Source organism: Sceloporus occidentalis, unplaced genomic scaffold, assembly GCF_023333645.1.
Source record: "Sceloporus occidentalis isolate IW3139 unplaced genomic scaffold, rSceOcc1.0.p SCAF_6, whole genome shotgun sequence".
Classification (NCBI taxonomy): Eukaryota; Metazoa; Chordata; class Lepidosauria; order Squamata; family Phrynosomatidae; genus Sceloporus; species Sceloporus occidentalis.
Window position 1 is genome coordinate 22,849,705 of NW_028316986.1, and position 27,709 is coordinate 22,877,413.

Below are 27,709 nucleotides of genomic sequence, written 5' to 3' on the forward strand. Positions count from 1 at the left end.
ACATAGCACATTGGGAAGGAAGTAGGAGATAGACATTTGCCCATTACTAGTCTAGCTTTCTGCGGGTTAAGAATGCTCAGAGGAAGAATTCAACCTTTAGATCATTTATATGCAATCTGAACTTGTACAGCAAATAAAAAGCTATATTGCAGCATGCATTGACCAACTCTATTTTCAACATAAAAAGACCTTAAATATCTTCTTACCAGCTGATGGCCTCTTCTTACTTCAAGCATAAGATGTGACATTTGGGCACTGCTTTTTCTAGCTCACCAAAATTTCTCTCTTTGCAGTGGGCAGCCTTGGGGTGAGTGAAGAGCTGCAGGAAAAGCTCCAGGATGTTGTGATTGTCAGGAACAACCTGTCCCTGGGGAAGATCTTGGGAGAGGGTCAGTATCAGGCATCCTGTTAGCTATCATATATTCCAGGCAAGCCTTTGTTGTCTCCAAAGTGGCCTTAACTCAAACTAACATGAGCACTTTTGATGGGCAGGATGCTGAAAGGTCCAAAGTAGCTCATTTTGTCCTCTTTCAGTCTAGACCTATTCCATGGAAAGCCACATGTGTGTGTATAACTTTACCAGAGTGAAAAACAAAATCGGCAAAAACAAAAAAGGCACCATTAATAACTACAGTCAATAGATCTTAAAATCAGCTACTATGTGGCTGATATGTAATCAAGTTCAGCCTTCCACATCCAGAAAATTTCCAAATCTGTTCAGTATGTTCTGCTGGACCATTCTCCAAATAACCAAGTACTCCCTCCCTCCCTCCCTTATTTGTTAAGGGGTGGGTCTACACTACTTTGGGCTGCAGCTGGAGTATTCTGGCCCTGAATTCCCACCTTATCAGTTCCCTTTTACTGAAGGTTTTTGGCTCTCATAGTGAATAACAGGTGGCTGCTTTCCCTGCCCCTGTTCGTCACTGGCTGCTGCTGCTAAGGCCAGGATGAGGCACCTAGCCATGCTATGGACACTGGGCACCTCGTTCTGACCTCACAGTGCCTTGTGTCCATGGTGGTGGGGATGGAAAGCTTACAGGAACCATGAGTTCACATGAGTGAAAATACAGCCACCTTTGTCACTGCAAAAGGAGTAAAAAACTCACAGCAAAAGGTGAGTTATTTAAATGCGGGTTAGAGGGAGCCCGAAATCGGGTGTGGACTTCATGAAGACACGCCAGAACCAATTCAGGATCTGCATCATGTATACATATAAACAGATTGAACCCCAACCAGGGGTGGTTGGGGGAAATCACCCAAGTAGACAAGCCCAAGAACTCTTTCCAGAATTTTTGGCAATGTAGTGAGATGTTCCACAAGTCTCCATTTTTGTTTACATAATCAGTAAAGTAGAACCAATCATCAACAAAAACATCAACCCCTTGTTCCCCTGTCAAATATCCGATATTCATAATTAGCCAAATCAAGAAACTCTTGCATCCAATAGTGGGTGTTTAGGGTGTGTGCATATTTCCAGTTTTGTTCAGTTTGTCTACATGCTATCAATAAAAGTTGTGAAATCAGATTTTTATTCTGTAGCATTGCATTTCTGTGCTTAAATAAGTAAAAAAAAAGCATAGTTCTCTTCTCTTTTCAATTTTCTCTTTAATAATTTCATCAATAATATTTATTACTTCAGTTCAAAAAACCACTATCCTGGTGCATTCCAACCACATATAGATTAATGTTCCCCCTTTTTCACATCCTCTCCAACAACTTAGATTATTATTATGACAATAAAGAGATTGTTTAAAAGGAATGTAAAGCCATCTGTATATCATCTTAAAACCTCTCTCTACTGTTAGCAGAAATGGATCTAAAAGGCGAGCTTGTCTATAGTCCCTTCCATTCACAATTGGGAATTTTTATTCCAAAATGGAAAGCCACATATTGGGAGAGCATCAATGTAGGCTGAAGAAAATTAGTTTAAGATTCACAAAAAGTTCTGTGGCATTTTACAGATTAACATATTTATTATAGCAGTATTATTCATTGACCAGAGCCCAATGGAATATATCCACTTTTTCCCTATGTCTGAATGGATTCTGGCCATGCCACAACAATTTTTTAAAAGATTTTTAAAGTGACATGAGACTTTTTGCTTCAGTGTAACAGCTGACACAGCCTAGATTAAGAACATCACTTTCACAGTGGGTGGTACATTCCAAAGTAAACCAGCCTACCACAGCTCCTCATTTATTAACCACAATGCAGAAAGCCAGTTCATACCACATGAAGGATATTTTTATTGAGAATAGCACAACTGGGATAAGGGGAAGTGGAACTAATGCATTATGAAAGAAATAGCCACCATCTAAAGGTGCTGCTAAAGGTATAAAATATGTACAAGACTGAGATCTGGAAGCGCCAACCTCTGTGTCCCACCAGCTGGGAACAATATACTGTAATGGGGAAGACACAGCAGAGGGCCTTCTTACCTGTGGCATCTCACCTGTGGCACCTCACCCTTCCCCTGGAAGCCTGACTGGCATCAACACTGGTTTCAAGGCATGGCTTTCTATATGCCACTTTGTCCTGGGAGAAAACCAGAGTATAAGTTAAATAAATAAACAAACAAATGAATATTACAGTGGACTTTTGATATCTGCTGGGGTTTGGTTCCAGGATCCCCTGTGGATACCAAAATCCATGGAGGCTCAAATCCCATTAAATATTATGGCATAGTAAAATGGTGTCCTTTATATAAATGGCAAAATCAAGCTTTGCTTTTTGAAATTTATATATACTTAAAATATTTTCAGGCCATGGATGATTGAATATGTGGAGGGAGATTCTGACTGTATTACAGCTGGGATTTAATTTACTTTTAAGCATGTACATATTCTCTATTTTAGCCTTTCTCAACTCTTTTAAGTGGTTGAGTTATTTAATATTTTAACCTATTAAAATTATTCATTGATTTTAATCTGGATTAAAATCTTAATCCAATTTTAATCTGGAATTTTAAAAAATATTCATATTGTTTTATGATTGCTGCCCTGAGTGCTCACAATAAAAGGCCCAAATAAATCTGTTTAAATGAACAAATTTTTGGCACACTGACACGCAAAAAGCTACATTCTTTTTCATTTCTAAATGCCATGTTTTGTCCTTTGAACATTGTCCATTGGAGCCTCCAGACTCAGTTTCTTAGTTAATTTTAAACCCAAAGTGTCAGGGTTCTAACATTTGTCTGTTAGGCAGTTCCATAGGGGTACCCTCCAAGCAGGGAGATTTGTCTTGGTGCAGTTTGACATAACACCAAAGTTATGGTCCTTAACTCTTCCTCCACTGCTCAATTCTCCTCTGCAAGTGTCCTCCCCTGACAGGTTTTAATGTCTCTGAAGTCAGAAGTAGAAGGGGGGAAAGCACCTTGGGCATGGATTTGCAAACCAAAATTTGTAGGTGTAGGTCAGGTTCTCTTCCCCTCCAACCCACATACACATTTTGTGTTACCCCAGAACATACATGATTTGTAACACATATATGCCAAACTAATGTTTTAAATTGCTTCTCAATCAACCACTGGATGGGTGAATGAGAGATACTCTTGTAAGATAAGTATGGTTCAAGTTTGGCCCCTCTGATTGTTATAAAGTTCCAAAGGCCTAGAGAAGAGTCTTCACAACAAGTATGATATATAATATTTTCTCCAGTTGAAGCTGCTGATTTTTATGAATTTTGAAAATAGTATTAAAATTTTGGGGACATGGACTAATGAAGATATATTTTCCTCTTCATCCAGGAGAGTTTGGATCAGTCATGGAGGGGAATCTCAGCAATCCTGATGGAACTATTCAAAAAGTAGCTGTGAAAACTATGAAATGTAAGTAATTGGCAAATTTTGATGGATTTAGAGTTGTTTGTTTTTCAGAAACATTCAGATGCATCCAAGCATTTAGTGGTATGCTCAGTCCTGCCCTAAGTAGGGAAGTGATAGATTTCTGACTGATCGATTATCCAAGCAATTTATCTCCATGTTGCACAAATATAGCATTTTGATATCACTTTAACTGCCATGGCTCCATCCTATGGAATCTTGGGATTTGTAGTTTAGCTGGGGGAACTTAACATTTTCTAATGCACTTCTTTGAACTACAACATTAGAGTTCTCAAAAGCCAGCACAGTGTGATGGTTTGAGCATTGGACTATGACTCTCGAGATCGGGGTTCGATTCCCTGCATGGGCATAAAAAAACCCATTGGGTGACCTTGGGGAAGTCATGCTCTCTCAGCTTCAGAGGATGGCAATATCAACCCCCCTCTGAAGAAACATGCTAAGAAAACCCAGTAATAGCAACCTTAGGGTTGTCATAAATCAAAAAATGATTTGGAGGCATACAACAACAACAAAGCCAAGTTCTCTGGCAGAGAATTCTTCCATCAAATTCCAGGATTCTACAGGATGCAGTCATGGCAGTTCAAATGATATTAAGGCACTATAATTGTGCAGTGGATACATCGCTGTTCAAATTTAGCAAACTGGAACAGAAAAAACAAATTTTCCACAAGCTTGCTTTCAAGGAGCCAGTGATACCTGTATATCAATTGAAGGGTGATATTCTGAAGCAGCCTTACCACTACAACCATGTATTTATGGACACAGGGGATAAGCATGGTGCTACTCCTTCAACATTAAATATTTCTGCTTTTCTTAATGGGGTTAGAAATCAGTAGAATAAGTTTCTGTTTGTATTTCTCATGAAAGGCTTAGAGAACTCACCAGTCAAGAGTCAGGCAAAAAATGTAAGAATGGTATAGCCATTGAAACTTGTGACTCTTCCCACCTAATGGCTGTGTTGAGATGACACTGTTAATATACTAACTGTGCAAAAGAAGTTGTAGCATAGGTTTCATAGACTTGGTCTACTTCTTAGATGCATCAAGTTACACTACAACTTCTTTCACACAGTTAGTCTCCAAGGTGCTAAAAGATCTCATTGCATACTGATATTCCAGACTAACATGGTTATGTCTCTTAATTCTACAATCACTATAATTTTCTGTTAGGACTTCATTGAAAATAACAGGGCTTTTTTTCTTGAAGTCATGTATGGAAAATAGAGTTAGATGAACTGACATTATTGTAGCCCTGTAGGTTCAAGGATCAAGCCATGGCTCTGAGAGACCAGGATCAAAATCCTAATTTAGCCATGGAATCAAAGAGTGGCCTTAGTCAGCAGCCTCGACAGACCAGCGATAAAGGCCGGCATCAGGGCGGAGTGGGGGCGTGGTGTCTGCATGACGCATGCCCCGACTCTGCCCCCATGCTGGCATGATGCCATGCGCCCCACCTCATGGCAGACAGCATCATGGCGCTCCTCTGCTGCTATGTCCAAATCATGCAGCACCAAAGGAGCACTAAAGAGCCACTGCACCATGCTTTTGCACTGCAGAAAGGCCAGATTGCAGCCACGGCATGTAGTAGCTGCAGCCCTAATCTGGTGCTGAAAGGGGCAATTATAGGCTACTTCTTAGGGGCGATTTGTTCAGGCCCTAAGCCTCCCCCAATTTGGTGCCCTCTAGATGTGTTGTATTACAGCTCATGTTCCATGGTTCTGGTGGTTGGGGATCATGAGAGTTGACATCCAAGATATCTATAGGGCATCAGGCTGAGGAAGGCTGCTCTAGTTCATAATTCTAACAATGTCTATAAATAGTTTTTTGTGGGTTTTTTAGGCTATGTGGCCATGTTCTTCAGATGCCAGCCATAGATGCTGGCGAAAAGTCAGGAATAAACTCTTATAAAACATGGCCACATAGCCCGAAAAACCCACAAAAAACTATGGATGCTGGCCATGAAAGCCTTCAACTTCACAATGTCTATAAAATCTGCCTTGAAACATTCAGCCAAAGGGTCCAGTTGCATTCTTCCAAAAAGTTGCCAAGGTAACATCTTGGGTTTGATATACTGCATGCTTGTTTAACTGACCTTTGCATAAACTCAAAGGAAAAAAAATGCTGTTTCTAATTTCCACCAAAATAACTTTCTTAGATATCTAATTGCTGGGGACACCCTGTTCCTTTCTGTTCAAGACATGTTAATGATTCCTTTGTACAGATAAGGAAGTGAAAAGCATTTAAGAAGTGATACTTGGAACGTTAACTTTAACAAGACTTGTTTTTTGCTCTGCTTTCAGTGGACAGCTTTTCCCAACGAGAAATTGAAGAGTTCCTTCGGGAAGCTGCATGCATGAAAGACTTTGATCACCCAAATGTCATCAAACTTCTTGGTGGGTTAACCAGCAAGTAGCACTTGTTGGGTACAAGGTTTTGGATCATAGCAAAGCAGAGAGTTATTATGTTTGCCCAAACCAGTTCAAAGGTGTTCATAGATTTTTCTTCCTGTATTCAGAGTACCCTAGATGAGGGAAAATAAAGTGATCAAGGGATTAGAGCAACTAACAAGGAAAGGTTACAAAGACAAGAAAGGGCAGCCATGCTAAAGGCTCATAAGATTATGGTGTGGTATGCACACTTAACTTTAAAGTGGGTAAAACAACAATGAAATGGTTAAAGATTTTTTATACCTTGGTACAATTGTAATTCAACTAATCAAAATAGTACTATTATAGTACTTCTACTCTATTCTGCTTTGGTCTGGCCTCAAAGCGTAAAGCATATCATTAAATGCAAAAGTCAGAATCATTGACCGCATAGTGTTTTTGAAAACTGGGCAACGAAATGCTTACAGGAAGAAAATTAACTCATATGAAATTCAGTGTTGGAGAAAAGTTCTATGGATACCAAGGACTACTAAAAAAACAACTGAATGAGTCATAGAGCAAATCAAACCTGAATTTTTGCTATAATCAAAGATGACTAAACGAAGGCCCGTTACAAACGGGCATAAAGTACGGACTGGGTCCGTATTAGGATTGGAAAGGGGCGTCACTTCCGGACGCCCCTAACCCTAATACGGACCGAGTCCATACAAAATGGTGGCGCCCATTCCACATGGGGACCGCCATGATTGCGTAGTGGACGCGCTGCGTCCGCACGTCACACGGCACATATGACGCTGCAAGTGCGCCATTGGCGCCTCGCGGCATCATATCCGCACCACAAAGAGAAGCGCCATTTTGGCGCTTCTTATTTGCAGCGCGGAGGAGCCTTGCGGTTTGGGCGGTCTGTAACGCACGTTAGTCTGTTGTACTTTGGACGTATAATGAGACTAATTTACTGAATAGAAAAGACAATAATTCCTGGTAAAGTGATAGACAGTAGGAAAAGGGGGAGACTGCACTACAGGTAGATTTAATTCACAACCCTAAGCTTGCAAGGCTTGTTAGACAGAATGGAAATTACTGCACTATACTCTTATAGTGCTGCAATTCTACTTTTACTGCTTTGGCTGCTTCCTGTTGCACACTGGGGTTTATAGTTCAGTGAGACCTAAGAGCTCTCTGGCTGAGAATTCTAAATGCCTTCCTGTAAACGGCAAATCCCAGGATTTCACAGGAGGCAGCCATAGCAGTAAAAGTGGAATAGCAGCACTGTAAGAGTGTAGTGCAGTATTGTCTGATGTCTTAGAGATCTTTTATTCATAGGGTCACCATAAGTCAAAATTCACTTGACAGCGTAAATAACATCAACAACAATAAGAAAAAAAGTACGTGAAGAGAAGCTCTCTCTCTCCCTTCCTGTCTCTTGTAACACTAAAACTCAAGATCATCCACTGAAGCTAAATGGGGGGAGTTTCAGGACAGATGGAAGTATTTCTTCAAACAATGCATAGTTAAAATGTGGAACTCACTGCCACAAAATTTGCTGATGGCTGCCAGCTTGGATGGCTGTTAAAGGTGATTGGATAAGTTCATGAAAGATAAGTTCATCAGTGGCTGTTAGTCAGGATGTCTATATACCACTTCCAGTATCAGTGGTACTATGCTTCTGTGAATCAGTTACTGGGGAGCACAAGATGGAAGATGGATTCCTTATGACTGGCTATAATAGCTAAGGCTTTTGGGATTAGTAAGCCATCAACATTTGGAGGCCCTTGTGATTCCCACCTCTGGTCTAGGCCAATTCTTTTTTCATGATTTCTAGCATGATTTACAGAATGAAAGAACTGATTAATTTCTTGTCCTCCTATCCAGGTGTGTGTATAGAACCAAGTTCTCAGCAGGTTCCAAAACCCATGGTGATTCTCCCATTCATGAAATATGGAGATTTGCATAGCTTTCTCCTTCGCTCAAGGCTTGGAATGGGCCCACAGGTAATCAGCTATTCAGTGGGAAATATGATGCCCTACTATAGAATATAAATTGGGAAGCTGGATTGAAGTTATCAAAAATATAAAAGAATATATGTATGTATGTGTGTGTGATCTATTAACAATGGTCTTTGACACCTGATAAGCTCTCTAAAATGTATACGGATATAATTAATAAATGTTGTAAATGTGGGAAGGAAGTAGGCACTTTCTTCCACACATGGTGCACATGTGAGAAAGTAACTCTTTTGCAGTTCCGCAGCCTGGGGACCCGCAAGCACTTTTAGGCAGAAATCTTCTTGCAGGTTGACTTTTTGGAATTCACCAAATGAGACGAAAAATTCTCAATAAGAAAATAAAAATGGATACAGCAGCATATTTAATTTTTTTTATGACTGCTGCGGCTAGAATGTTAATAGCACAGGTATAGAAAAAAGATTATTTTTCTTCTATAGAAGAGTGGATTTTGAAATTACTAGATATGGCTGAGATGGATAAGGAGACCTGCTTATTAAGAGAAAGAAACATGGGAAACTTTAAGAGAGATTGGGAGATAGTCACAAAATTTTAAAGTTATACAGTGGTACCCCGGGATACGAATTGATCGCGTTACGAAATTTCCGGGGTACGAAAAAGTTAGATTGGAAAAAACTGTTCCGGGTAACGAAAGATTTTTCGGGTTACGAAATTCATTTCGGCGCGTTTCGGCGCGAAATTCAAATGCGAAGCGCGGCTAGCGGCTTTCCAGCGCTAACGGAAAGCCTTTTCGGGTTGCGAAATGTATCGGGTTACGAACGGCGCCGCGGAACGAATTAATTTCGTAACCCGAGGTAGCACTGTATATTTATAATTTAAAAGTAAGCCTTTTCAAGTAAGCTTCTTGGCATTTTGGCTAAGATCAAATGTATATGCAATTTAGAAATAATATATGGAGTGATTTAGCAGTTGTAGGCATTTCAGATTGAAGCTGATAAATCAAAAGAGTCATTAAAGTTTAAGGGGAGTAGATCAACTTTATGAAGTTGATGTTAGAATCAATTAAATGTAAGAGAAGAGATATGACACGATAAGATTCATTGATAAACAAGTATTACTAAGAGAAAGTAAATGACTGAATGCTACTGAAGGTATAAAGATGATATGGAATGGTGAAGCATGTATGGAAAGCTATGTGTTTTAGATATATGTTTGTGCTTAAAGGTATTTATGTAGGGTAAAATTTAATAAAAATATTTTTTTAAAACACAGGAAATACAAAATCCAGTATATTACAGCTTGAGTATCCCTTATTAGAATTCCAAAATCTGAAGTATTCCAAAATCTAGAACATTCTGAGCTACAACACAAGTAGCATAGCATATACAGTGGTGCCTCGGGTTACGAAATTAATTCGTTCCGCTGTCAATTTCGTAACCCGAAAGGCTTTCGCAAGCCGAATCCCCATAGGCGCTAATGGGGAAAAGCCGCTTTTTGGTGCGAAATCGCGCCGAAAAGCACCAAAAGTTTTTTCGTAACCCGAAAAAACTTTCTTAACCCGAAACAGTTTTTTTAAATTAATTTTTTTCGTATCCTGAAAATTTCGTAACCTGGGTAATTCGTATCCCGAGGTACCACTGTACTTGTACTGTATTGGTGAGGCTGGAGAGAGATGTGACTAGAGAGATGTTCGGATCTGTGAAATGGCAGGAACCCATGCCTCCCTCTGTTTCACAAATTCCCAGTCTCTCTCCAGCCTTATTATGTCTCATTATGGGTATGCAAGTACAAGAATTCCAAAATCTGAAAAAAGCCAAAATATAGAACACTTCTGCTCCCAAGCATTTTGGAAAAGGGATACTCAGCCTGTTATATTCTTATTTTGAGGTTGTTTTTGGGAGTACAGACAAGTAAGAGACAATGTGATAGCCATTTTTCTATAACTGAGTGGCTATCATGCAGCAAACCTGTCCCAAAGGATAAAGGGCCCAAAATTGTGGATTCAAGTAACAAGAGGGATGTTAACATTAAGAAGGCAGTCAACCAAAATGTCATATCCTATAGGGATTATAATAGGGACCAACAATTAGAGGCCATGTCTAGTGGCAGGAGAGGTGTCTGTTCTTCCATTTGTCATTCGGGAGGCAAGAGAGGTGCCATAGGACTGGTTCCTGTAGCAACAAGATTTTGATACAGGAAGATATTCTGGCCTCTGAATCTTTACACACCTCTCAAATAACATTGGAGAGAGGCAGGGACGTAGCCAAGGTGTGGGGGGGGGGTCTGTGGGATCCGGACCCCCCCTTCTGTTAGATACAATGAATGGTGTGTACCACTGCGGCCAAGCCCCATTATAATAGTGGCACTTAGTTTGGACACCCCCCTTCCCAAAATCCTGGCTGCGTCCCTGAGGAAGGGATAAAGTGATGATGTGATCTGGAACTGTAAGCAAATAAGAACTTATGACTGGTGGAGTCACTGTGAGGATCAATCTATTTTGTCACCCAGTTTGGAACAATCAATGACGATTATTCTTGTGTGCTTCTGCTGCATTGTCATATCTTGACTTGTGAGTGTTGTTTAGTTGTGCCATGTTGACAGTGAGTAATAACAGTCAGAATACCTCTGCCATGCAGACACTAAACAGAAGGAAACCTAGCATTTGCTCAAAAGCACACTGATGTCAAAGCCTGGTTGTGGGCAATATGACAGCTTTCTGTATACATTTTCCTCCATTTGAACTGACTGCGGTCTTCTTGTTTACGTCCTGCATGGACAGATTGTCATTCTTGTACCAGAACAGTAGAAAAAGGCTTTAATTGTTCTGGAAATGATTGTTATACAAGCAGTTTGGGGTAATTTGATTGACTCTTCCCACAGAGGAGCATTACTAAAATAGCACAAGACTAGTGACATCTCTTTTGGTAACAAGGAAGTCATCACATATGTTGACGACAATCCCTTGTGATGAGATAGAATTTCTTTATTTTATTTTGCTAAAACGTTGCTGTAAACATATGATTATTTTGCTGAGTGACTATAAACAATGGAGCTGTTCATAGCTCAGCATATGAATCTATTTGCGTTGTGAACAAGTGGAAAATTAAATGATGCGTGTGCACATAATTGGGAAGCATGAAAGGGAGCCTTATTCTGCTTGCCATTGTGTAGGAATGGACAATGGACAGCATTTTCCTCATTTTTTTCCCAAAAAGCAAAGTGGATTTCTTTGAGCAGGTATTTTCTGATGCAGTGTCAAGTTTGGAGTTGGCTCAGGAAGAGATTTTCTAACTATGCTGAGGGGATTCACAAGAGAGGAACTTTGAAATTACAGTGTTCCTGTTTGCCCTAATGTAATTTCAGCTTTAAAATTAGCCTAGATAATAATCTTCTTTCTGAGAATTTTTGTGAATCTTTACTCCTAAATGAAACATCATCTAATCTAAAACTGTTAGCTCATGGCATCCCTTCATTGACAATGGGGAATTCTTATTAAAATTGCAAATTCTATTTCTGTTGTTGAACCTAGTCTCAGTTGTATTGAGGGTTCTGTTGGTCTGCTTTTTATTTGTGACATTTCCTTGAGAATTTTGTCTTTATGGTGGCACATACTGTACAATGAATGAATGGTAAACGAATTAAATGAATGTTCTTTTTAGTATCTAGAGTTTATTAGAGGCTTTACCAAAATCCCTCCATAATTTTCTTTTGGAAGGACTTCTCATATATTGAGAGGTACGGCTAGGAAAACCATTTGCTGTCTGGTAGAGCATTGTGCTTTACAAACAGAAAATGTGAGGTTCGATCCCCAACTTCTCTGGGTAGCACTGGGAGAAATCTCACCTGAAGACCCATAGAGCCCCCACTAGTCAGTGCAGGCCTGTTGGAAATATATGGTCCATTTATAATACAAGATACTTGTGTAATCTGAATTAAACCAAACAGTTATGCCACCATCAACCTTCTGTATGTCCAGGTCATTCAATACTGTCGATAGAATTTAGTGGTAAAGCCTTTTCTGGACTATTCCAAAGACAAGGAGAGAATTATCTTGCTTTAAGACTTCACCATCTTCAAATATCATTGTATGCTGACAACTAACACATCAGGCAAAAGGTTAAATCTAGCCTTCTTCCTAGTGTACCATGTTTATGCAAGGGATCTCTTTTCTCTGTATACAGTAGCATTTTCCCATGCTACCCTCAACTGGCAGCTTGAAGTATTGCAATATGCTAAAAAATTATTGATGTATTTATTTGCAGTATCAGCCCTGCCAATGTGGGTTTTAATATTTCCAAGCCCCTTCAAAACTTGTGGCACCAAAATGCAATGGCCAGTCACTAAGATGCTCTGTAAAACATGCCCAAATACAGTGGCTTTTTTTGTTTGCTTTAATGGCTTGTCCCTTTCTGCCATTGAATTTCATGAACACAATTGTGAGGGGTGTGCAAGGTGAAAATGACCCCACACCTGTTAGTGTTGCCCACTGCTACTTTATGTATTTCCCATATTGTTATTGGTGAGAAGATGAGTGCAAGACCTCTATCTTTCCCTTTCTAATAAATGTAAGCGTTTATATGAAAAATCGCTGAAAATGCTTGTTGTTCGACAATTAAGAGCCTAGAAGGATAGATAACAAAATGACAATAATATTAAAGAGATGCCATCAATCCTAGAAATAAAAGTAAGGGACTTCAAAGGCCATCTATTCCAACCTCCTGCTATGCAGCTAAATATACACAGCTAAAGCACTTCTGAGAGATGGGCATCCAACTTCTGTTTAATGATCTGTGGTTTAAGGACCAATTCCAAAAGTAAAAGAGGAAGATGCAAAACTTTGTCTATGAACACTTCAAAGAAGCTCTGCAGCAAATTGAGCTAACTGAAAAATAACAAAGCGCACAAGTAGCAGACATCAACAGATAATGAAAGTCAATTTAAGAAAGAATTAGAAACACTAAAGTTACACATAAGAAACTGACCCAAGTCAGAAGTAGACATTGATAATGAAACAAATCTCACAAACCAGATGATAGGAAGTTATTTATTTGGCAACAGAAATTATTCTGATAAATCCTCATTTCATTTACCAACAGATCACATCTCTTAAACAGCAATAAATCAAATAATATTGTTTATTGTACAGTTTTAATTTAAGTATACAGTATGTTTGGAGATCATAACAAATAATGTAATGGAAATTAATTATGTTGTATTCGTTACATAGTAATACCTTTTGTTTGTACGATTGTCTGTTTTTTTGTTTTTAAACTTAATAAAACTAAACTAAAAAAAAAAGCTCTGCAGCAAGAGCCCAGCTCTGCAAGGAAGCTCTGCAGTGGGAGCCCAGCAATTAACTGCAAGATACATGTTGGATCAAAAAGGTGGCAAATGGTCCCAGGGTACAATACAGTTCAAGAAAACTTGTTAGGCGCAGAATAAAGACTTGTTACAGACTCCGACATAAATAGAAACAGAAGTCATGCAAGATCAACATTCTCTGGTAGTGCAGTGGTTAAATGCCAGTACTGCAGCTACAAGGTTGTGAGTTTGATTCCAGAAGCCCCTGGGTTCACCCAACCTTCCATCCTTTCGTAGGTCAGTAAGGTGAGAACCCAGCTTGTTGGAGACAGTTGCCTTACACATTGTAAACCACTTAGGGAGTGCTGAGTTCACTGATAAGTGGTATAGAAATGTATGTACTATTGCTATTGCTATAAGACACCACAAAGAGATAAGAAATCATGACTAGCAAGACCCCTAATCAGCAAAATCACTACATAATGTCAAATAAACAACCACCCTCCAAATGAGGCACAAAGCCATGGTCCTTCTGACTTTCCCTTGTGTGATCAAAAATAACACTATTAATAATAACTTCAAAGACTATCAAAAAGTAAGGGACTCAGCCTTAGAAGTCTTATAGAGGATAGACTTTTGTAATAATAAAATCCAATATCAAAGGTCAAGAGCCAGCATGGTTTAGTGATTTGAATGTTGGACTAGGGCACTGGAAGACCAGGGTCTGAATCCCAACTCAGCCGTAGAAATTCACTGGGTGACCTTGGGCAAGTCACACATTCTCAGCCTCAGAGGAAGGCAAAGGCAAACTCCCTCTAAACAAAGGTGGGTTACAGACCGCCGAAAAGCGGCAGCCTGCACCCGCCCCTTTCCCCGCCGGATCGGGGCCTCAGTGGCTAGAGCGGCAGCCGCTGAGGCCCCAATCCTCCGCTTTCCAGGCCGCGGGGAAGCGGCAAAAGGCCGCTTCCCCACGGCCTGGAAAAGGGTGTCCTTGGGGCTTCAAGCCCCAAGGACACCCCGCGGCGGCGGGGAGGAGGAGAAAGGGGCCGCTTGGCCCCTTTCTCCTCTGCGTCGCTGGTGCAGCCATCTAAAGGCTGCACCCAGCAACGCAAAGCTGGAAGGAGCTCCGAAACAGAGCTCCTTCCGGGGCTGCAGAAAGGGCGCACTAAGCGCCCTCGCACGGCCCCACTACGTCACAACTGCGCGGCCTCATGTGGAACGGCCGCCGCCATTTTCTACGCGCAGAGCGAGTATTAGGGTTAGGGGTGTCCGAAAAGGACGTCCCTTTCTAACCCTAGTGCGCGCTTGTTGCATACTAGGGTGCCCGTTTGTAACGGGCCAAAGTTTGCCAGTAAGACCCTGTGATAGGCTTTTATAAGTCAGACATGACTGGAAGGCACACACCAACAAATATCAGGGATAGGCAAAGTCAGAATTTTCTTAGCTGGAAAGCTCCACGGGCCCTGTGATGTTAGATCTGGGCATTACTATAATTATATGAAGACCTATATGTCATGTTTATACTGCTTATTCTTGTTGTGCTGTGGTTGAATTTCTATCTTTTAAACTCTGTGTTGAATTTTGTCTTATAATATAAAGTTTTTCCAAGTAGAGAAGTTATATAACCCTGATTGAGAAGTTGTCTGATAATTACAAATGGTGTGTCTGTACTCCGGTAATTCATAGCATTTGTTCATGAGTGATGCCTGGGTCTGGGAAGAGATCAGTTATGTTCAGCTAACTATGGAGCTGAAACTGGAAAAGTATAGACAACATACTCTTCGGAGAACCCCACACTAAGGCATAATTTGTCACAGCTGCTTTGTATTTATATATTTGTTGCTGATGCACCCAGAGTAGTTTACAATCTAAAATAATGCCTTACAGTCTAATAGACATAATAAGAGGAAGAGAGGAGGATGAGGATAAGAATCCAACGTTGACAAATATGATATCAATGTTACATGATGCCTGGATGCTTTGGCTAGACAATTCTAGGAGGAAAGGAATCCAATGGCATTTAGCCCTGCTAGGTTGATGGAGGGATCTTACAGTCTCAGCTCTATCTGAAGCAGCCAGGTGACATCTATTGTTATTTTCTCCTGCTTAATCTATTGACTGGGCTTCATGAACAATTCACAAATGGCCTTATTAGCATAATTGCCACCTGAGAGATAGCAAAACAAATATGAGTCAAATTGTCCCAAACTGGGTAGTTTCCCTAAAGAGTTAGAAAAGTAACTTATTTAGGTTCCACTCCTTTTGTTTGCCTCTGTGGTGCAGTGTGTGCCATAGACATAACCTGAGATCCATGTAAGGAGTGAATGGTGGATTAGGCTCCCCAAAGCATTGGAAAACATTGAAAGTGTGGGAGAATGAACACTTTCCTTTCATTGTTATTCATGAATACAGTGAAGGAGACAAAGTGAGTTAAAGGGTATCTAATCTGTCTCACAGACTTATTGTATTGGATTTCTTGACAAGAGAATGTGATAAAAATGTAAATGAGTAATGTTGATTACACACCAAAAGTGATACACCTACGCAAACAGGCAACATTAAAATGACTGCAAAAAATAGAGAGCAAAGAACATTCTTGTAATTATTTCAAAAAGGTTTTTAGTCACCTATTTTTTGCCCCCATGTAGTTGCTAAGGAATTTAGTTGTTCGTGAAAGGGGTTATTTGGTCAACACAGAGCATTACCCAATCCCGACCCATTCCAGATACATTGTACTATATGTCCCATAATCCCCATTCAGAATTTATACACTGGTTGGGAATTATAAGGACTGTAGTAAAAATTGGAGGACACCAGGTCCTCTGAAACTCTGATAACATAGTTTCATAACCAATCCCATTTGCAACAGTTTTAAATCCAGTGTGTCTCTAAGCCAAATATGACAGCTTTTATTATTACCACGTGTTATAATTAATTGCAGTTCTTTCATAGATAAATATAAATTTAGCATAATGTTTGTGCTTATTTTCTTTTCAGTATGTACCACTGCAAACTTTATTGAAGTTTATGATCCACATTGCTCTGGGGATGGAGTACCTCAGTAACAAGCACTTCCTCCATAGAGATTTGGCAGCTCGAAACTGCATGTGAGTTACCACATTTTCCCTCTCTTGGTCAGAACAGAATAGAACAGATTTATCTTCAGTGTTTGTAACTATGAAAGGAGAATTCAAAAGTGTGTGGAAGACTTCCTCAGAATTTGCAAGCAAAAATCAAGTAAAATCTGTTTTTCTGATTTCAGTTCTTGTTTGTGGTTGTGTTTAGATTCATCAAAATGATTAAAATTAATAAATTTGTGAACATTATTTTACAGTTGCACAGGTTCAAAATAATTACATATAAAGGATTAAAATGAGGGATGTGACAGCCAATCAGTGCAAATGGTTGTTATATTAGTCTACAAAAATAATTAAAAGTACCTCCAAATTACAAAAGTAAAGACTTGTTGTAACACTGAAAGTTGTCTCAGGGATTATGCATTTGTAAAGCTGTTGAGAATTGTCTTTTAAAAGTCCTTTATCTCTTAATGCATCTTCATTTTTCCAGAGGTCCGTGCAGGAAAGCCATCTAATCATGCCCATGTCTTTCCCAGAAGCATGCACATCATGTAATTTCACACCTCTGGTCCAGCATTCTTCTCCCCCAGTGGTGAACCAGATGCCTTTGGAAGCTCTTAAACAGAGCATGAATGCAATAACACCCACCACTTGTGGTTCCCAGGAAACAATACTGAGGGGCATACTGCCTCTGATATAGCAAGTTACATGACTGGTAGACATCAGATACCCACTGGCAGAGTATAAAATTCCACCAGCGTAGTTACAGCAAAGAGAGCCATCATGGCATAGTGGTTTGGGTGCCAGAATGGGACTGGAGACCAGAGTTTGAGTCCCAGCTCAGCCACAAAATCCATTGGGTGACACTGGGCAAGTCATATGCTCTCAGTCTCAGAGGAATACAATGGCAAACCTCCTGTGAACAAATCTTGCCAAAAAAAAACAAAAAAACAACAACAACAACAACCTTAGGGTCATCATAAGCCAGAAATGACATTATTATTATTATTATTATTATTATTATTATTATTATTATTATATATTTATATTCTGCCTTCCTCCCAGTATAGGGATTCAAGGTGGCTAACAAATTTTAAACAGTCCATGTTAAAACAATACAAAGCATTAAAAACACAAAGTTATGTTGTGGGAACATTAAAAGCCTGGACTTTTTCTCACTAAGTCCACCAGCTTGACCGAGCAAAGATGACAAGAGGACCCAGGAGATGCTGAGAAGCCAAAGTTTATTTGCCGGCAAGTCCTCAGTGGAAACCCAAGTTCCAAAAAACTGAGGCCAAGAACAAAAGAAAAATGGTCGTCTTTATAGTAGTTCAAACAAGGAAGTCCCTAACATACATTCTATTGGCTGGTTCAAAGTGCAAACGTACAAACATTTCTTGCAATCAGAGCAAAGATACATGAATACATTAAAATACACTTAAGGCACATTTGGAATATTCCATCACTCTTATCACCTATGTGTTACTTCCTCATTCAAGGATGCTGCCTCTTAATTGTTTTGGCTTTTAAAGCAGGCCAAGCGCCTTGATGAGCCTTCAAAGGTCATCTTGTCTCTGAACATTCCTACTGCAAATCCTTTTCAGCATTTTCTTTCTCACAAGACCTCAACTCAAAAATTTCATTTCTATGTATCCACAGTGCAACCATTTTCTATAAATCTATTGTGGGGATATTAATCATTAAAATCCATCCATCTCGGTTAAAAAAAGAAACAAGCAATTTTAAAAAGTTAAAAACATTACATATTAAAATTTTAAATTTAAAATTTAAAAACTCTATATAAAACTCTTATACAGCACCCATGTCAGTGTGAGAAAACCTGGGGGCATAAATATGGTTTTATCAGCCACCGAAAGGATGGAGCCAGCCTGGCCTCTCTAGGGAGGGAGCCCCAGAGCCTGGGAACAGGTAATGATGACATACAACACATACATACAGCTACAGCAATGGAGCCAGCTCTTTTGTTCAGCTCTACCCATAGCCACTGATTGATTGCAGAAGTATACATAGGCATCATGCAACTGAATATGCTCATCTGGGGAAGAAGCAGCAGCTTTCCTGTCACTCTGGAAAAAGGGAGACATTGCTTCTTCTTCTCCAAGTACACAACAGCAGCTAGACAGTGCCCAGTCACAGCACCATTGCATCTAGTTAGTGGCCAGAAGGAAGGCAAAGCTGCACCTAGGAACCTTTGGCTGCCATTCTTTCCTGGGGCAAAGATGTTGCACAAGAAAATGCTGGATGCCTAAAACAGAAAAATAAACTGATGTAATTGGAGGTTATCAACCACCAACAGAATTCTGACCATCAACAGTAGCTTTATGCCTTCATGAATATGTCCAAATTGTTGGACAGTTGGAGTTGGAGGCCATTGAGAGTGCTTCTTTTTCTCTTTCATTCATGTCTGTCCCTTTTGAATATATTTATATTGACATTGTGCCTTCAATGAATGGACAGGTTACGGGATGATATGACTGTATGTGTCGCAGACTTCGGTTTATCCAAGAAGATTTACAGTGGAGATTATTATCGGCAAGGGCGCATTGCAAAGATGCCTGTTAAATGGATTGCAATAGAAAGTCTTGCTGATCGAGTCTACACAACAAAAAGTGATGTGGTATGTCAAATAAGATTATAGTCATAGTTTCAAAATATGTACAATACAGATACTGCTTTTATGCACATTTCTGTCCTCTTTTGTCCTTTCTTTTGTTGATCCATTTTTTCCTTTTTGATTTTTCTTTTTAAAAAAAACCAAAGTATCCACTTGAACTGTAAGCTGCTTAACATAAAGAAATTAGTAGGTGTTTGTCTTTTTACAGCATTAAAACAAATATTATTGCTTGCTGATGTTATCACGTCAACTTGCAATTATACTGTATATAGCAATTCAGTTGGCAATTCTACCTCTGACACAGAAGCTGCATAGCCTCTTCCTTATTACATAAATCAGATGAGATCATTGCTACAATTATCCCTGGTGGACGTGGCACTGTTGTAACCAAGAGGGTAGACAATGAAATAAGTTTATGTATGTGTGCACTTCTGTGAAGTTTCTGCACATATGAGCTTCCTTTTAATTTAAGCTTAAGTAATTTAATGAGGTAACTAGGAAAGCCCTTGAAGATATGGGATTCTGTGAGTATGCTGAAGTCTCTATATTTTTAAGAAATTGCTAGAGTGAATCACATGTGTACAGATCACTTGTCATACTGAGCATGGAGCAAGCTTGTTTTCTGCTGCTCCAGAGACTAGGGCGCAGAGCAATAGATTCATGCTACAGGAAAAGAGATTCCACTTAAACAGTAGGAAGAACTTCCTGACTTCCTGAGTCTCCTTCTTTGGAGATTTTTAAACAGACGCTGAATGGTCATCTGGCAGAAGTGCTTTGATTGTGTATTCCTGCCTGGCAGGGAATTGGACTGGATGGCCCTTGTGGTCTCTTCCAACTCTTTGATTCCATGAGAATTGTGACCATGCTGGCTAGGGACTTCTGGCAGCTGTAGCTCAAAACATTAACTTTCCCTAATTCCGCATGTGATTCAAAGAAGCATCAAGACCTTCTAGTTCAATACTGTTTATTCTCACTGGCAATGGCTCTCAAGTAAGCCTCACTCTTCTCCCAGCCTTATAGGATGGTAGTAGCAAACCTCTCAATAAATCTTGCTGAGAAAACCCTATGATAAGGCACATAGCAATAACAGAATGGCTGTCCAGGATCTCAGGCACAAATCTTTTCCAGTCCTGTTGCCTGAGAATGTTAACTGGAGAAGCCAGTGAGTCAAAAAGAGGCTTTAAACCTGTAAGTCATGTAGTCTGCTGCTAAAATATTAAAATGTATTGGAAAGTATTATCAAAATTTATTATTTATATCAATTTTAATTTTTATACTTGCCTCTATAACTAGAATTGACACCAGCAAAGAAACAACAGCAATGACAATTCTGCAGTAATAACAAATCTTTCAAGAACTGAATATAATAAACATGGTTTTCAGCAGTGCATAAGGAAAAAGAGATCAGTTCTGTGGGTGTAAATCTCATTGAGTTTAATAGGACTTATTCGCAGATGAATCTGCATAGCAGCCTTCCTCTGCTGATGCACTCCAGATATGTTAGATTATGATATTTATCCCATACTGTCTGAGGAGGAGGGTAATTGCAATCCTTCCCATGGAGATAGCCCTAGGTTGAGGAAGGTGGGTGCATAGGATTATACTCTTAGAAAAATATCTTTCCTAATTGAGCCAGTCTTCGAGTGTGCTTTTCTCTCTTGATTCCTTGTAGTGGGCTTTTGGAGTTACAATGTGGGAGATAGCTACACGAGGGATGACGCCATATCCAGGAGTGCAGAATCATGAAATATATGACTATCTTCTTCATGGACACAGGCTGAAGCAGCCAGAAGACTGTTTAGATGAGTTGTAAGTACTTCACGTGGTAATAATAGGCAGCAATTTGGTGCTGATTCTAGTAGTAATGCAGAACACCACATGTGCTCAAGACAACTGCCATGTCTGCTATCTTGCCACCTTGGGAAAGTGGACAATTTGAGGTCTGTTCCCTGCCTTGGGCATTATTCCTTGCTGATAAAGGAAGGTTGCTGTTGCATAGGGAAACAGAGGTCTGCTAATGTCCTAGGAACAAAAGCAAAAAATACCCAGATTGCAGTAAGTTTGGCATGAATATAAACCAAACCGAATTCAGTACAATTTATTTCCAGATAAGTGTGCCTGGATGGTATACTCTTTTTCTTTTCTCCTTGGTATCTGTATAGGACAGATGCAGAAAACCTTTGTTGTTTCCCACATTACTGGGAGACTTGGACTGAACATCTTTTGTGGCTCCTGTATACTTTTTGGTTCTGTGAAGTCTATGATATCTTCCTTTGTAGGGTTCTTTTAAAAGAGCCATCTGCTTCATCACAGTATGTTTCTTGTCACTTTAGGTATGAAATAATGTACTCATGCTGGAGGGCAAATCCTGTGGACCGACCCACCTTTTCAGAATTGAAGCTTCACCTGGAGAAGCTGTCTGAAACTTTGCCTGACTTGAGTGAACCTGACAGCATCATTTATATCAACACAAGCTTGCTGGAAGAGAGTGTGGATGAGCTGGGAGAAGATGCTGAGTTTCCTCAGATAGATACGGACCTTGATCCTGATCACATCATAGAGTCCTGTTCTCATAGACCAGAGACTACGGTAGTCACTGTTGACATCCATGAGAGCAATGGGATGGAGGACAGATACATTTTAAGTGGGGTTAGTGAGGAACAGAACCTAGCACGAACAGAAGAGGATATTCCTCTGCTCCCTGTGACTCCTTCGCAGAATGGGATATTGTGGTCTGAAGCGAGCACACTGCCTGTAGGAAGTGTGTTAACAGATGAACTAATGTATGCGGATGACTCTTTGGAGGACTCTGAAATCCTTCTGTGAAACAAGGGACCCATTTGAGCTATAGCCCAGAGCTTCAGTTCAGCCAGAAAATGTTTTGGACAGCTCTTCTTGTTCATGTGATACAAAGCCAGTCCTATGTAGCAGTCACTCCAACTCGTGTATAGAAAATGACTATAGATTCAGCTTTCCTCAACCAGGTACCCTTCAATTGTGTTGAATACGTTTCCCTGCCATGATGACCAGGTTGACAAAGGCTGCTATAGTAGCAACATATTTGTATTATATGGTATCTTTATAGAGATTATATTTTAATAAACAACACCCTGTTATGATGGTCCATTTTATTTGTTCTTGTCATGAGTTTACATTGGGGGTGGGTAGCCTTGAAGGCTATTTTTGCAACACTTTGACCCTTTAGACCAGTGGTTCTCAAACTTTTTACCTATGTGACCCCCTTTACACCAAGATTTATCTCCTCAAATGTAGTATATGAATACTGTATAAATATTTAGTTGCTTAGTATGCATATTTTCATTTGCACATTCATGTATATAGCTCTCCTACTCCTCATTCAGGCAGAAACTCCAGGTGCCCTCCTTGCCTTTCTCTTCCCCTCTAAGTCAGAAAAGGTTTGTGGGGGTGGGTCAGGACCTCAGAGTCTTGTGTCCCCCCCCCCTTGAGCAACTCTTGAATCTCCCATGGGGGTCCTGCCTCACCAAATGAAAACCACTGCAGACTGCAAAAGGCAGAATTATATCTCCTAGAAGCCTCAAGAGAATTAATTCACCTTTAAAATAGGTTACAACTCCCCCCCCCCTCATTTAACATCTTTATAAAACCTGCTTTCAAAAACCAGAAGCAGACTTCTATGAATACAACTCCATTTCAAGTCAAGATGCATAAAACCCAAAGCAAATGAAGTTATTTTGACTGCAGAGACAGATCTCCTGATTAGTATCTCTCCTCCTCCTTGGCTGTAAAAATACAGCAACAGCAACAATAAACTCAATGTCAGTCTCCTGCTCTTTTATGGCACAGTCTCTTAAGGCAGTTGCTTCACTCTTCCTAAGATTAGGACTGTCTTGAAAACAGCCTTACAGAAACTTGTTTTCTGTCTTCTTTGCACAGTATTTGCAAAGCATTTGATTGTCTTTATTATTTTGTTTTGTCTTCACAACACAGTGGAGACAATCCAGCCTTTTCTCTAGATAAATCTGAAATTGAAGGTCAGAGACATTTTAGTCCCAAGGCCAGACAGTTGCCAGCTCTATACCTCTTTTGACTGTGTTGTCTTGATCACTTTGTTATTGTGTGCCCTTCAAGTCATTTCTGATTTATGGTGACCCTAAGATGAACCTGTTGTGGGGTTTTCTTGGAATGTTTCAGAGGGGTTTTCCTTTGCCTTCCTCTGAGGCTGAGAGGGTGTGACTTGTCCTAGGTCAACCAGTAGGTTTCCATGGCTGAGTGGGGATCCAAACCCTGGCCTCCCAGTGTCCTAGTCCAACACACAAACCACTACATCTTGCTGACTTTTTTCCATACATTTACTCAAACCAAAAAGTGAAACCAGTATCTCTCATATCCTGTCTACAAAAGTGTCTTGGCAAGATAAAACTGGCTGAATTGCATGTTGTGCTCAACTAGATGGAAGCCAGCCTATTCTAGTGTGTGTTTTAGTGTAACTGTGGGAAAGAAAACATTCAGGTGTAGCTGTGTTGGCCATTTAACCACATACAAACAAAAACCCACCAGTGATACCTTTATTGGCCAGCTAAATGCACAATATACATGTTGCAAGCTTTCAAAGCTCCTTGGGCTTCTTCACCAGGCAAAAACCCTGTTTGATTTGTAACATCTTGCTTGATGAAGAAGCCCATGGAGCTTTGAAAGCTTGCATCAAGTGTATTGTGCATTTCGGTTGGCCAATAAAGGTATCACCGATGGATTTTTGGTTGTGTCTGTAGGAAAGAGTAATAGCGCCCATGGAAATATTGATAATATTAATTAGAAACGCCACACCTATACAAATAAATAATATCTTACAATCCTTGAAATGAGGTCCTCTACACTGTAGTTTTTTGTTTTTTTTAACATGTGTAGCTTTTCCCTGTTTGTTAGGCACCAACTAACAGAACAAAAGCCAAGCGTTTGCTGGACTTCTCTTGTCGGAAGTTGACAACCCTACCTTCCCAATAACAAGTGAATTTCATGGCTGAGCTAGGAATCAAACCCTATTCTCTGGAGTTGTAGTCTGTCTAACACTCAAACCACTATGCCGCAATGACAGACAGACAGACAGACAGACAGGAAGGAGACACTGTCCCTGCCCCCATGACAGAAGATGGGGAAGGAGAGAAGTAAGAAAAAGAAGACAGAAGACGAAATCAAGCAAATTCAAGTACTCCAAATTTCCAGTTACATAATGACAAGGTAGAACAGACTGGGCAAGATTCAATTCAGAGAGGAGACAGGCTGAGGTGATAGCTGTGTTGACTTTTCCTGATTAAAGTATCCATCCATCTATCCATCCATCCAAACAATAAGCCTCAATTAAGATGATTCAGTAGACCTCTGGTCTTGATCCTTCACCCTTCTTGGTGGGAACAGCCTTATGGCTGGACCTTCTCTTGTTTTCTGCTGTTCCAAAGAATAGGAGCCAGAACAATGGATACAAACTACAGGAAAACAGATTCAACCTCAACATTAGGAAGAATATCCTGACAGTGAGAGCTGTTCGACAGTGGAACATATTCCCTCAGAGTGTGGTAGAATCCCCTTCTTTGGAGGGTTTTGAACAGAGGCTGGATGGCCATCATTTGGGGAGCTTTGACTGTGTGTTCCTGCAGCCAATGGGTTGGACTGTATGGCCCTTGTGGTCTCTTCCAACTCTGTGATTCTATGATCCTATGATTACCTGCCATGTAGCATTATTCCCCAGGAAGGAAAGTATATAGCCAAGTCAGGCCATTGACCCAAGTGCTCTTAGACTTTGCTTAACTTTAGTCTCGTGACCTCTCCAATTGTCCTCGTAGCTTCATTGAACTCCACAAAGAACAGTAGGAGATGCTATCTTTGCTTTCATAGTGTGTCTGGAGCATTGTATGTGTAAATCACAGGAACCTGAAGCAGTTGTCAAACAAACAGAGATGGGTTGTGTAGGATTTAATTGTTGGTTATGGCTGTCAACCTGTATGAGAAGGTTAGTGATTAAAAATGAACTTCATTTCTTTGATGTGTGAGTAGAAGTCCAGTCACATGAGGGATGTTCTCCCAACTTGCAAGTCCAACATCTCTTTAAAAAAAATGAGGTGGAGGGTCTACCAAAGCCCTGAAGCAGATTTGGAGGGCACACGGAGTAGCAAAAGAAAAAGAGAATCACCCCCCTTCTCCAGTTCTGTTAATGGAAGCCGTTCTGTTAGGTGAACTACTTCACTGGACTTCAACCTTTTATTTTAACTGGGACTAAAGGTGATGTGTTTTTGGGGACTGGGTCGGGTTGCCATTTGAAAAAGAGAACAATGCTCCTGTACGTTTAATGGTTGTGTGAAAGTGAGGATTTCTGCAGGTTGGGCTTGCAAAATAAACAACATAGAAGCCTACCCCCCCCCCCACACACACACACACAGAGTGTACAATAATTGTTGATTTCTCCTAAAGCGGATGAGCACAAGAACTACAATTGCATCATGTTTGTAATAGGGTTGCCATTTCCTGGTAACAACCGTGAAAGTCACGGTTTCTGAGGGAGCGGCACGGTCACGTCCCGCTTCCCTCTTCGTCCCGGGTGGGCAGGCCTCCAGGCTCCTGAGTTTTGCCTGGCCCTGCCTCACTTCCTTGCTGCCTTGCGCGCCTAGTGCGCTCTCTCTCCAACAGTATTCATTGGAGGAGCAGAGGCTCAAGCTCCTCCAATTGGCCAGCCTGAAGAAGAGGAGGAGTTTGAGCCTCTGCTCCTCCAATGAGGTTGGAGCGCGCACGAAGCAGCAAGGAGGTTAGGAAAACGGGTGGCTGCCTGGTCCCGGGAAAGAGCCCAAGAGGGGAAGGAAGCCTTCCCATGGTGAGGCTCCCCTCCCTTTGTGGGCTCTGGCTGCTGGAGGGAGGGGGTTAGGAAGGATAGAGGCCTGGCGGGGGGGGGGGGGGTTGGGGCCTGTTCCTCTCTTCTTCTTCCTCCTCACTTCCTTCTCCTCTTCTTCTTCTTCTTCTCTTCCTCCTCTTCTTCTTCCTCCTCCTTTCCCTCTTCCTCCTCTTCTTCTTCCTCTCTTCCTCCTCTTCTTCCCCTCTTCCTGCTCTTCTTTCTCCTCTTCTTCTTCTTCCTCCTCCTTTCCCTCTTCCCCTTCATCTTCTTCCTCTCTTTGTCCTCCTCTTCTTCCCCTCTTCTTCCTCCTCCTTCCTCTCTGCCTCCTCCTCTTCTTCTTCTTCTTCCTCCCCCTTCCCCTTCCTCCTCTTCTTCCCCTCTTCCTCCTCTTCCTCCTTCTCTTCTTCTTCTTCTTCTTCTTCCCCTCTTGTCTTCTTCCTCCTCCTTCCCCTCTTCCTCCTCTTCTTCCCCTCTTCCTCCTCCTCTTCTTCTTCCCCTCTTTCTTCTTCCTTCTCCTTCCCCTGTTCCTCCTCTTCTTCTTCCTTTCTTCCTCCTCCTCTTCTTCTTCCCCTCTTGTCTTCTTCCTCCTCTTCTTCTTCTCTTCCTCCTCCTCTTCTTTTCCTCTTCCTCCTCTTTTTCCCCTCTTCCTCCTCTTCTTTTTCCTCCTTCTTCCCCTCTTACTCCTCCTCCTCCTATTTTTATCTTCTTTTTCCTATTTTTCTTCTTTCTCCTCCTTTTCTTTTTTCTCCTTCATTTTTCTTCTCCTCCTTCTTCCTCCTCTGTTGTTGTTGTTGTTGTTGTTGTGTGCCTTCAACTCCTTTACAACTTTACAACCTTGGCAAGTTTCTTCTGGGGGGGGGGGTGCCTTTAGCTTCCCCAGAGAGGCTGAGAGAGTGTGACTTGCTAACCAAAGTCACCCAGTGGGTTTCCATGGCTGAGCTGGGATTTGAACCCTGGTCTCCCATTGTCCTAGGCCACTACACCATGCTGCTGGACCCTCTGCACTTAAAGGTACAGTACTCAGTTGTTATTTATTGTTGTGTACCTTCAAGTTGTTTTCCATCTTATGGATACCTTAAAGCAAACCTATCCTGGGGTTTGCTTGGCAAGGTTTGTTCAAAGGAGTTTTGCCATGGCTTTCTGTTGAGGAGGCTGAAAGAGTGTGACTTGCTTGAGCTTGAGGTCACCCAATAGGCAGAGAATCGAACCCTGGTCTCCAGAATCCTAGTCCTCCACACAAAGTTACATCCCAAACTTCTACCCAGGAAGAATGTCAAAATGTCCTCCAGTTTCACACAGCTTTAACTGCCAAGGCTCAGTGCTATGGAATCCTGGAATTCATAGCTTTCTGGAATATTTAGCCTTCCCTGTCAGAGAGTTCTGGTGTCCCAACATACTACAAATCCCAGAATTCCATAGGACATAGCCATAACAGTTAAAGCGGTTTCAAATTCCATTAATTCTGCAGTGTGGCAGCTTCCTTTCTTGTGTAGAGTTCTATTTACATTCAGATGTTTTAAAATAATGCTACAGCAGGGGGTGCTAGAACTCAATGTAAATAAATGTTGTTTTTAATTGCGGCAGTGCTTTTAAGACCAGTGTGTCCTTTCTCTCTCTCTCTCCTCCAGATGCTGGCTATTAATATC

The 27,709-nt window shown here is 40.8% G+C and overlaps 1 protein-coding gene across 3 annotated transcripts in view; it reads left to right on the forward strand.

Moving 5' to 3' along the window:
* LOC149310494 (tyrosine-protein kinase Mer-like) overlaps positions 1-22,330 on the forward strand; it is an 85,134-nt gene extending 62,804 nt beyond the window's left edge. For 2 of the 3 annotated variants that reach the window (XM_089529067.1, XM_089529068.1), the window contains exons 12-19: positions 294-389; positions 3,746-3,826; positions 6,141-6,233; positions 8,100-8,218; positions 16,490-16,599; positions 19,048-19,207; positions 20,877-21,013; positions 21,538-22,330. In XM_089529067.1, coding sequence (XP_089385193.1) covers positions 294-389; positions 3,746-3,826; positions 6,141-6,233; positions 8,100-8,218; positions 16,490-16,599; positions 19,048-19,207; positions 20,877-21,013; positions 21,538-22,030 — 1,289 coding nt within the window. In that variant the 3' untranslated portion in view covers positions 22,031-22,330. The remainder of the gene's footprint in view (positions 1-293; positions 390-3,745; positions 3,827-6,140; positions 6,234-8,099; positions 8,219-16,489; positions 16,600-19,047; positions 19,208-20,876; positions 21,014-21,537) is intronic. The other variant, XM_089529069.1, reaches the window with a different exon arrangement.
* The last annotated feature ends 5,379 nt before the right edge of the window (positions 22,331-27,709 follow it).